This window comes from Hyalella azteca, unplaced genomic scaffold (assembly GCF_000764305.2).
Source record: "Hyalella azteca isolate HAZT.00-mixed unplaced genomic scaffold, Hazt_2.0.2 contig12448, whole genome shotgun sequence".
Classification (NCBI taxonomy): domain Eukaryota; kingdom Metazoa; phylum Arthropoda; class Malacostraca; order Amphipoda; family Hyalellidae; genus Hyalella; species Hyalella azteca.
Genome location: NW_025942407.1, coordinates 64,578 through 76,655, shown reverse-complemented (window position 1 = coordinate 76,655; position 12,078 = coordinate 64,578). Strand labels below are relative to the sequence as shown.

Below are 12,078 nucleotides of genomic sequence, written 5' to 3'. Positions count from 1 at the left end.
GCTCGTTTTCAATCACACTTAATAGTTCACTTCTTTTGTTCAAAACGGAATCCGAGTTCGTGTAAAAACATTTTACAGCTTTTTCTGCATTTTCACTTTGATTCATGCGTTTATTTCTTACATTATTTACAGGCCTGGTTCTATGGACATGACTTCTTACTTGTCTTCCAGCTCCGCTGACTGACCGTGAGCGGTCGGCGTTGTCTTTTAAATTCAACTCGAAAATTTTACCATACCTAGAAATCTATTCACTTTAAAGCGTCAAAAAATCTGTTATAATTTCACGAATGCTAGTTCAGCCATTTTTTAAATTGAATTATTATGCTAACTTTTTAGCGCATTTTCTCATTTATGGAGAAAATGCACTATTGTGCTCGCCATGTCTGTCCGTCTGACCGTCCGTGACTTCACTTTTTCGTCGACGAGAAAATGCGCTCTCTTTCACTCACTGCAGTGAGTACTGAGTTATATTTTATAATAATATCATCGGCCAATCACAATTCAGGATTAAAATGCAAATATCACAAAAATTTAAAAAGAGGGAAAACTATATTCTTGTAAAATTGTAGAACTTTGGACTGAGTTGTATTGGAAACTTGGGCTTAGGAGAAGGAAAGCCTCACACATGACGCCAGTGCAGGCGTGAAAGTTTGACGGAAGTTTGTGAACTTGGGGAGAGCGGTAAGCAGGTTACAGCGACGTCCTGAGACCCCGCCATATGCAACCTGCGAGGTCCTGCTGTAGCTGGTGAGATGGCTCTGGACCGTGAGTTTTGGGTCACACTCATCGATGTTAAACAATCACTCATTCAGCTGTAAGATCTCGAACTTGCTGAAATATTGAAAACTTCGCTAGAAGAACGTCAACGTTTCTGGAAGATAACTAACGTTACAAGAAGATCATTAGCATTGCTGAATTAGTAACTTTAGGGGAAAATCACTGAATTTGCAGCAAGACGTTTCTCGCTAACTGTATCACGTTTCGGGTGGCTTTTTAATATTGGGAGTAATTTGTTTGTCCAGCGAATGGTTTCTCACGTTGTTGATAATATTGATATCAGGCTATGTTACATACGTTCTTTCCCCAGCTGGACGATTACTCACGTTATGAATAACAGGATTAATGGATCATGTTAACCTTTGGATGTTGGATTGAGCACGAAGGATTGATCACGATGATCACGAAGCGCTGCTGAGGGTAGGATGTGGCTGATGTTGCAGGCTTCGTCCAGTATGGACACGCCATTTACGATATCCTTAATTGCGAATGGTTCTCCCTAAATTATTTGTGAAATAAATTGTGACAATTTTTATTTCTGTACACTATTATGCCAGTTACTCAGAATTCACCTAATATAAATTCCGATATTGATTAACAATTCATGAAAAATCGTGCAATCTTTTAAAAATCGCTCTCTCTGATGAACCCAGTTACTGGTTCGTAAGCGACTGCATTCAATGCTCGTTTTTGGAGATAATGGAACGTATTTTGTCTACTGTAACCATTTCCCTTATGCGGCGACTTTGGCTAAATTATTTAACAAATGCTATTAACAATACGATGCTGGAAATTTTTAGCTCGAAAAAATCCTCGAGTCGAGGGTTGAAGAACACTGCACTTGATAGCGAGCTTACTGAAGTTTTGTTAAAAGTTTTGCCCCTAACGGCTAATGGTATTAACTCCGGGGACCGATTATAGACCCGGCTACTAGAATGTAAAATAAAAACCTGGGCACTAGTTTGCGAGGCCTCTAGGCCATGAATGACATGCACTCTGTACTGAAACTTTTGCCTGATTGATAATGCATTCTGTACTCAATCTTTTTTTTTTACGTGAATGTCTTGCACTTTGTACTCTGGAAAATTTATATATGAAAACGTAATAACTCACATACATTACTTTCAAATTATACGTTTAATGGGAAAATCCAAGCAAATGTAAAGGGAACGCTCTAAGTATCCTGCCCTTATACCTTAACGGGCCACTGTAAAAGTCAATACATGTTTGATTTTACTTAGGGTAGACTTGTAATGCCTTAACTCAAACTCATTTTACTTATTATTCTAAAAATTCAAATGGGATGAACAGTATTGCCTATTCTCTGACAGATTTGTGGAGCAATAAAGATGTACATCGTCATAAAGTATTTGTCGAGTCGTAATATTGTTGTAATGTTATAATTGTGGAAAGCATTCTTATAGAGGCGTAGTTTCCCTCTACCCTCACCACCCCTATGAAGTCCTACTTAAATACAGTCTCTTATCTCTTTGCATTATAGAGTCCTTAAATACAGTCCCTTCCATAGGGGCACTATTGAGTCCTAATCAAATACACCTTCCCTCCTTGCAGGATGGAGTCCTATACAGTCACATCTTTCACTGCAGGCGTGCGTGAAGTTCTAATGATCTAATCCATGATCAGTGGAAAGACTTTGCATATGGTTCCAAGCAATATTGGGATGCACATTTTAAAAAATGTTCACCATCGAGAAACGCACCGAATTATAACCGCTATCACTGTCATTTTCCTAACAAAATACGAGGACCACCCAGGCATCGGCCTAATAGTCACTACACTCGGCGCAAAGTTATACTGGGTCTGCTTGGCCAACCGATCGAAATGTGCTCCTGTCAGAACCTCCTTTCAGACTTCACAGTCACCTGAGAGTATTTCAAAGGTTGGCAGAGTCGAGTGATGTGACCGAGGTTGAACATATAAAGGGCCAAGAGAAGTGACGCCGTAGTGGGCAGAGCTTTATTACGAACTGAACAACATTGTACAACGGGTTACCACAATGACTTATCCTGTTGCCATACAGGTAAGCTAAACGCTATAGTTGGTGATTACCACACGTGTCATACCGAACTACCCAGCTGCCCTGAGGCTGCTCTTCGAACCTTGTGCCGTAGCGGACATAGAGCCGCTGATTTACGTGCTCCCTGAGTCCTAGGCGGCCCTAATGCAGGGTCGCGTAATCCTCTAAATTTTGTTAGGGCTATTCGCTTTAAAATCTAAAATTTACATGACAAATCATAAACTTTGTTCGAATATACGAATTTCCATTGAGAAATATCATTATTGATATTACAGAAGACAGCCGAGACTTGTATTTGCATAACCGATACCAATTAAATGTTCATATTATGTAAAATTAAATCTACAGTTTTAAAATAAATTTGCAGGACAACTTTTGTCAATGTTTTCACTTGGCTTAAATATACTCTGAATTATCATATTTCTAGCGCTCAAGAATTTTATTCTAACATCAACCCCAGCAGCCGCACTTTATATATAAAATTCATACAGAATAAGAGAAAAGTGAACGAAGCGTCTGCCTTTGCTTAATATTCTTCTCCTATTAATTAATTATCCATGCAGGGAGGACGAGAAACATTGAACGATCAGCAAATTGGGTCAAATTTGATTGCAATAGAGAGCAGAATTTTGTTGTTTGCGTTGATTGATTATCTGCACTTAAATAATCAACGAACAATTCAAATTCTCAAATAAACATTAACAAACATAAACATAAATAACCTTCAAACAAGTTTAAGATTAATTTCAATTTTGAGCGACGCTACCTACAAATATTCCTATTTTTAATTTGATTAAAAGCATCTAGCAAACTAAATATTCACTTTGAATATTCACAATAATTTCAGACTGATTTCAAAACTTTTATGGTATTACGCGCTGGAATATTTCCTTATATGTTAAACTGCACTTTCATTAATATATATGATTTTATATTTTCAGTTTCCGCGGGTGTATTGTATTCACATTTTAAGTCTTGATTAGAATCACTATTCAGTTGATTGAACTAAAAATTTGAAGACCAAATAATTCATGTTCGAATCCACTTCTATAAATTTTTAATGCTCACCTGTGCTGTAAATTGGATTGTCTGGAGACCAGTAGCTCTGCCCTCTTCATTTCAGCGCCTTTCAGAGCAGCTAAGTTATTGCCGCGTCCCAGAGTCAGAGCACGTAGCTCTGCCCCACAAAAATCCCCGGCAATCCCAGCAAAAATGGCTGAAAAATGCACCACGAGCCCCAGTCCAAATGGCTGAGAAATTCCCAGCAAACCTCAAGACAAATCTTCGGTTTCAGCGCCTCGTATTCCCTCAGGATTTGACTGCTGACGAAAACTTCCAGGACAGAATTCTATTCAAGGGCATTTTTTGCTGCTAGTAACGCCAAAACTTTCTCACTTCATCAACACAGTTGACAGGCTACGATGTTGTCCTCGCCGTAAATATTGTCGATGTTGATACCAGCAGATTCATAAGAACATTGATGAAATTTACACCGCTTCATTGCCGGCAAAAATTTCATCTACAGTTTTTAATTTTCCTTCAAATTTGGGAATCGTTGCTTTAACCCAACTCCCATAAATGATGCGAGAAAAATTAAATTTCGCTTCATTTTACATTCTTTTTTCCTAAATTACTGCCTGAATTTCAAATTTCATTTGTTCAAAAAATGCCCTATATACTAACAATTCTTACAGAGGATATTTTATAAAGTTTTAGAGCTTAAGATGAAGGAATTTTCCTAACGGAAGGTCTGGCTTAAACTGCAGCTTTCTGAAAGTATATTTTGGCTAATTGCAGGTAACCGTTGACCAGTACATATGTTGCACTCAGCATGAAAAATATTGTGTTATAATTGTGTTATATCTATAATTTCCAGTAATGACTTCATTTTGATATCATTTCTACTAAAAAAGACCATCTTCAGTCTATAAACTCAAGTAAACGCAGAATGAAGTTAAATTCACAATTCATATCCTACATACAAGTGAGAATTGAGGTCTAATCAATGTCCATTAAGCTCTGCAAATAGCATACAATCGCATATTACTGGAACTGTGATGCTTGATGTGTTAGAATTGTATTAATATAGGTAAAATATAAGTGTAACCTATAAACAATGTAGAAAAATATTATATTAAAAATTGGCAAAATTAGTGACTACATTTCCGTTTTCATATATTGTAAAAACAAAACAACGTTAGTCGTCAAATCATATAAAATAAATGCCAATCAAGTAATAAAGTTTAATCATGTACATTAAACCACAAATTTCAAACTCATCGAAAATATTGATTGAATTAAGTTAGTGTCTATTTTTTATAATTATAATTATATAGAATAATGAAGGGGTGGTCAGCAGGCAATTGGGCCATGCTGGGCCACCAAGCAAATGTCGGCCAGAATTTCAATAATTTCTAGGAGGTTTCGCACCGGCAACTCACTGCTCTAATATTTTGATGTGAGTAGGAATAAACTTAGGATAAGTAAGAGTGAATAATTTTACATGTCGACATCACGGTTGCAATTTAATGGCGTACCATCAAGTCTGTTTAAATAATAATTAAAAGTTCTGATCATATGATCAAATTTTTCTATTACGTGAGAATAATTCACTAACATCTGATGACAACAACTTCAATTCTGCTTAGGAACTACTGCTTCTGAATAGTGCAAATCAATGCATATATAAAAATAATTTTATTTTAGTTTCTCTACACGACTCAATGCTTAGCAAATGTGGTCTTTCGTGAGACCACTACATGTGGTTGTTAATGTAGTGTATAATAATTAATGTACACCTTATTAACGTACACCTTATTATTGTATACCTTATTAATGCACACTTTATTAATGTACACATTATGAATGCATACTTAATTAATGCACTTTTAATGTATATTAACAGAACGTTCTACTGCAGCGTTTCGAATTGTTCGGAATAAGCGATGAAGATACTTGAATGTTGGATTGTTTCTCCGTGGAGTTTTTCAAACTCGTTCGCGTTTATAGACCGTTTACGTAAGTAATTCGCTTCAGTTTCCATTGCAATGTTTTCCTGCCGTTACTCCCCACATCCTTACTCCCCCTACTCCCCTCACCCTTACTCCCCTCACCCTTACTCCCCTCGCCCTTACTCCCCTCACCCTTACTCCCCTCACCCTTACTCCCCTCACCCTTACTCCGCTCACCCTTACTCCGCTCACCCTTACTCCCCTCACCCTTACTCCCCTCACCCTTACTCCCCTCACCCTTACTCCCCTCACCTTTACTCCCCTCACCCTTACTCCCCTCACCCTTACTACCCTCACCCTTACTCCCCTCACCCTTGCTCCCCTCACCCTTACTCCCCTCACCCTTACTCCCTTCACCCTTACTCCCCTCACTTCAAGAAGTTAGACATCCAAGGGCCTCTTAGGAACGACGTGAAACAAACGAGCAAAACTTCACTAATAAATTATAGCGAAACTCCTTAGCCTCAGGCGTAGCTGCGTGACGCCTTAGCCTTCAGGCGTAGCTGCGAGACGCCTTAGCCTTCAGGCGTAGCTGCGTGACGCCTTAGTCTTCAGGCGTAGCTGTGTGACGCCTTAGCCTTCAGGCGTAGCTGTGTGACGCCTTAGCCTTCAGGCGTAGCTGTGTGACGCCTTGGTCTTCAGGCGTAGCTGCGTGACGCCTTAGCCTTCAGGCGTAGCTGTGTGACGCCTTACTATTCAGGCCATGACAAGCATCGCAGTTACGAACACACATCACAGTTGCGAACACTGACTGTTCGCACAGTTCTTAACCAGCAACAAAAACAACATGGAAAACAACAGCAACAATAAAGAGATTTTACAGATAAGCAAAACCCACCTAAATGAAACGGAAGAGGTAGAGGATAAATGCAACCATTGCTCTACTCTAAAAAATATAAATATTTCACCAGGGTCGAGCTCAGTTTTGCGAGCGTTTGTTATTGCGTGTAACTAATGCACTCTGAGCCGACCAAAGGCCTGCAAAGTCCTTTTCGTTTTGTCCAACAAGCCGGCTTGAAAAAATATCCCCCAAACCCATAAAATACTCATGGTTTTGCGCGGTAAAATAGACATGGAAAACCGGGCGCTGCACCTCGAGAGAAAAATCGTCGTAGAAATATTCGCGGCCGGTCTTTGGCCGCCTTTGATTTAGCGGAGATTCAAAATTTTCTCTTTGCGTGGAGCGCTTAGTAAAATAAAGAACCTGGTTTAGGTTCTCATCTTACGGTAAGCTTTTAGGTGAAGCAAAATTAAAGGAAAAAGGTAATAGAACATGTATTTACAATTATTTTTAATTTGTGAGATGTTCGTGAGATAAAACGTTATTGAATTGAACGAATCGCCTGATGGTTTTCAATAAGTTAATTAGTAGTAGAATATATCACGGTCACATACAATGTGATGTATAATGGTACATCCTCGGAATAACCCCAAACCACTTGTTTTTGATCTATTCTTAGGATATATTAAGACATAACATATTAGTCGTGTTTACAACACAAGAGAGCAGTCGTGTTTACAACACAAGACAGCAGTCGTGTTTACAACACAAGACAGCAGTCGTGTTTACAACACAAGACAGCAGTCGTGTTTACAACACAAGACAGCAGTCGTGTTTACAACACAAGACAGCAGTCGTGTTTACAACACATGAGAGCAGTCGTCTTTACAACACAAGACAGCAGTTGTATCTTCTAACAAATACTTGCCTTGTCTACATAAAAATTAAATCTTACTTACTAAAAATTAAATTTTCCTTACTACTAAAAATTAAATCTTACTTCTATTAAATATTAAATCTTACTTCTACTAAAAATTAAGTCTTACTTACTACTAAAAATTAAATCTTACTTACTAAAAATTAAATCTTACTTACTACTAAAAATTAAATCTTACTTACTACTAAAAATTAAATTTTACCTACTATAAAAATTCAATCTTACTTCTACTAAAAATCAAATCTTACTTACTACTAAAAAGTAAATCCTATTTTCACTGAAAATTAAATCTTACTTACTACTAAAAATTATATCTTACTTCTACTAAAAATTAAATCTTACTTACTACAAATTCTCTTATTTTTTAATAACCAGAAAAAAGCGAGATTCCCAGAAAGTTAGTCCCGCTTCAAACCACATAAGGACAATTGAGAAGGACCAGCTAAGGACCCTCGTCGCCAGGCAAGGGTCCAGCAATTACTAAGGGCTGCGGGCTTATGAGGACTAAGAATGCGAGTAGGAGTTCAAGGACCAGAAGCAGAACGAAAAATTGCGATATCAGAGGGTGAGAAAATTATATAATAAATGAAAAAGTTTTATATCAGCTGGTGCGGAAATGAATAAATTTTGGGAGAAAATTATTAAGTTTCAATGCCACAAAACTTTAGTTTAAGTTAATTTCAAAACTTAAAAGCAAAAGCTCCAGCAGTGACCATGTTTTACTGCAACTGCCCAGTGATTAAATATCTGGGGCCATACTTTCAAACTTTGCCAAGTAAACGTAAGTACTTACGCTCTATTTTCTTGTCTATGATTGGTGGATTTTGCTTGAAAGGCCGTCAATGATTGGCTGTTGAACTTACGATCTCTTAATTTTTTTAAAGTATAGGCCCTGCTTTCTTTGTTTCAATTATATTAATAACCCAGAAATGTCAGCATCACCAGCATCACCAGCATCACCAGCCGTGTCAGCATCACCAGCATCACCAGCAGTGCCAGCATCACCAGCAGTGCCAGCATCACCAGCAGTGCCACCATCACCAGCAGTGCCAGCATCACCAGCAGTGCCAGCATCACCAGCAGTGCCAGCATCACCAGCAGTGCCAGCATCGCCAACAGTGCCAGCATCACCAGCAGTGCCAGCATCACCAGCAGTGCCAGCATCACCAGCAGACCATTTGGCCCCCTTAAGTCCATTTAGCCCCCGCCCCCCGATAAAAGGGGGCCTAAATAAGATGAGTTTTCGATATAGGCTCTTTTGTTGCAGGTTCCGAGACACGGGATCTGCACTGCCAAAATTGTGGCCATTTCTCTGCACTTTATGTCTTCATGAAAATTTGTTTGTGAGAACAGCAGGCCGAGGCTTCGATGGGTAATATAAGCCCTACGTAGTATAGGCTGTGACTTTTATGTGATATAGGCCTATTTTCACGGCAGAAATGGGAATATTTGTGAAGGAATTTGTACGGGAGCAGCAGCAAGATAGTGGGAACTGTTGTCGGGTTATGCAACATAATTAATTGTTAAATCTCACTCTGATGTCGGAGGTTTTACAATTAATTTTTGAAGAGAATATAAGAGTTTTATAGAGGCAGGGAATAAACCGTGTGAATAATTGAATGATGACAGTAAAGTTCTCATGTAAATGAGACGACGGCATACAAGATTGACGTTGGTTTAAACAAAAGGGTAAATTGTAAAAAAAATTCTGGAGGTTAACTCTTGAAGCGGAAATAAACTAATGAGAATGAAAACATAAAAAAACGTCCGCTTTAAACTATGAGTTTTAGACTCGCTCGAGAATAGCACTAGAATTAACCAACGTTTATCTTCAGAATAGAAAAACGATTCAATTTGATGACCTTCAGAGAAAAATAGATTTAGGTGAAAGCACCTACAGCACCTGGTGAGTGGCAGAATATAGAAAAAGATGCATCCGTGGATTGCATTTAGACATTTCGCAAAAATAAAATGGCCTTTTCATCGATAAGCCCTTAAGAAATTTTAACTGTTCTTGAAGCGATAAGAAGATCAAGATCTCGACCATATGACTGGAGTTACTATACATGTTCTTGTCACGAGAAAAACCGTGTAAAATTTATTCGTGCGCGTGATTTTATTTTCAATTGAAACGGTAATCGGTGCTTTAAATTTGTGATAATATTCAGTGTTATTTCATCAGACATCACTTGTTGTCTAAAGTTCTTAGGAAAACATCTAAATAACCACACTCTATATTGTTATCTAAGGTTTCTTGTGTTCTTTGATTGTTGGCGAGTTGACAACAGCAGCAGTGTTGAAAACAGAGCAGTACACGGTACTACCAGTGTCTGGTACTTGCAGTACACGGTACTACCAGTGTCTGGTACTTGCAGTACACGGTACTACCAGTGTCTGGTACTTGCAGTACACGGNAAGGGAGTGTAAGGGTATGTATGGGGGTGTGTGTGTGTAAGGGAGTGTGAGGGTGTGTGTTGTGGTGTCTGTGTGTAAGGGAGTGTAAGGGTGTGTGGGGGTGTGTGTGTAAGGGAGTGTAGCGGGGTGTAGCGGGGTGTAGCGTGGTGTAGCGGGGGTGTAGCGTGATGTAGCGGGGTGTAGCGCGGTGTAGCGTGGTGTAGCGGGGGTTTAGCGTGTAGCGGGGTGTAACGCGGTGTAGCGGAGGTGTAACGTGATGTAGCGGGGTGTAGCGTGGTGTAGCGGGGTGTAGCGTGGTGTAGCGGGGTGTAGCGTGGTGTAGCACGGTGTAGCGGAGTGTAGCGTGATGTAGCGGGGTGTAGCGCGGTATATCGGGGTGTAGCGCGGTGTAGCGGGGTGGAGCGTGGTGTAGCGGGGTGTAGCGGGGTGTAGCGTGGGGTAGCGGGATGTCGCGGGGTGTAGCGTGGTGTAACAAGGTGTGTCAAGGCCATGTAGCGGGGTGTAGGCAGGATGCCCAATTAATAATTTGATGTGTACTTACAATTGGATTTTCACCAAAGAATCAACAACGCAAATTTTGGTTGAGGATGCAAACCAAACTATCGATTAAATAGTATTTCCTACATAGAAACAGGATGACCGATGACTGTGAAGGGTTTTCTTATGTGAACTTGATATACAATTTTAGATTCGTCCCATTCTCTAGCACGGTTAACTCATTAGGGCGTTGCGATTAGCATTGGTCGTCATTGTACGACGAAAGCTTTTACTTGTAAGACAAACCGAGCTTTACCTACCGGATCGACACTTCAGCGAACTCGCCTGCGAACTCGCCTGCGAGCTCGCATGCAAAACCTAACTTAATTTTCAACTGTGGCACGCATAACTCCGTCAATAATGGACTGATTTTCGTATTAAAAAAAAGTTTTTGATGAATAAATTTGAAAAAAATAGCCTCCGCAGCGTACTGATATTATCTACTTATATTTCAAATTTGAAGAAAATTCGTCCATTATTGACGGAGTTATGCGTGCCACAGTTGAAAATTAAGTTAGGTTTTGCATGCGAGCTCGCAGGCGAGTTCGCAGGCGAGTTCGCTGAAGTGTCGATCCGGTCTGCACTCCACGCGTACCAAATTATTCTACCCAAAAGGAACAGTTTCGCTACGAAATTTTTCACAATGACATTGATCGACTTGAAGCCTACATGTCATTGAATTTATGCAAAAGAATTATCACAAATTTGGGGATAGTATTTGCAAATACAATAGATAAACAAATTTATTTTCACAATATGTAATCGAAATGGTATGACGGTGAACAGTGTTACGAGTGCGTGTTATACACAAATGTGTAAACAGTGTTATGTCCATAAAAATTCGACTTGATGGTCTGTTGATTTCTAAACGCTTTATTATATATCTGATTCGTATTTAATTGAATGCAATTGATTTGGTTGGTTATTACAGTTGGTGGAGGATTGTTCAAGCAAAAACATTGGTACTCTTCACTTTAAATGTCATGAATTATCAATGATCTATAAGCATGTATTCTTTTTTGAACAATCAATGGAATAATTAAAGCCAAGAGTGTGAGTAATGTAGTGGTAATCCCGCCGACGACATGCGGACGCTCTCCTCCAGCCCGCCAGTGCCAGATCGATGGCATCACCGAGGCCCTCGCAGGCGCCAAGAATATCTAAGAAATGATCAATACGTGCACTGCCGCATTGACGCAGCTCTCTTCCTTCCATATGATAGGCAAGAAATGAATATATTTTTCAAGGCACTTTCAATAGATGCCACTGATGAGCATTGTTGTTGTTATGTACCCTTCGACTTTGCAAGCGTATTGTGTAGAAAGAATTGGTAAGTTCGAGGCCAATTCTCAATTGAATATTTTTCCTGGAAAATTTGTTTAAGCGTGAGTAAAAGTATTCAAGAGGAAGAGCTTACTCTGCCTTCTGCACAGTTGCGTTGTTTGCATTCTTTAACAATGAATTAGTGTAATTATATGAGCGCAAAAAAGATTTAGATTTGCTGATGGCGACATACTGCAACTACACGAGTCAAGCTGGAGCAGTAGGACGAAGACGCGGCGACTCATTCGGTCAGTGTCAA

The 12,078-nt window shown here is 39.4% G+C and overlaps 1 protein-coding gene across 1 annotated transcript; it reads left to right on the top strand.

The window, feature by feature from the left end:
* Nucleotides 1–5,862: 5,862 nt before the first annotated feature.
* Nucleotides 5,863–8,745, top strand: LOC108674915 (4-O-methyl-glucuronoyl methylesterase 1-like). The gene is made up of 2 exons (XM_018162894.1): nt 5,863–6,206; nt 8,472–8,745. Exons 1-2 carry the CDS (start codon nt 5,863–5,865, stop codon nt 8,743–8,745), a joined length of 618 nt encoding a protein of 205 aa, XP_018018383.1.
* Nucleotides 8,746–12,078: the final 3,333 nt, after the last annotated feature.

Coding starts and splice junctions, on each gene's coding strand:
- LOC108674915 (XM_018162894.1), top strand. CDS start 5,863: ATGTTTTCCTGCCGTTACTCCCCACATCCTTACTCCCCCTACTCCCCT. Junction 6,207..8,471: donor TACTCCCCTCACTTCAAGAA/GTTAGACATCCA, acceptor TTAATAACCCAG/AAATGTCAGCATCACCAGCA.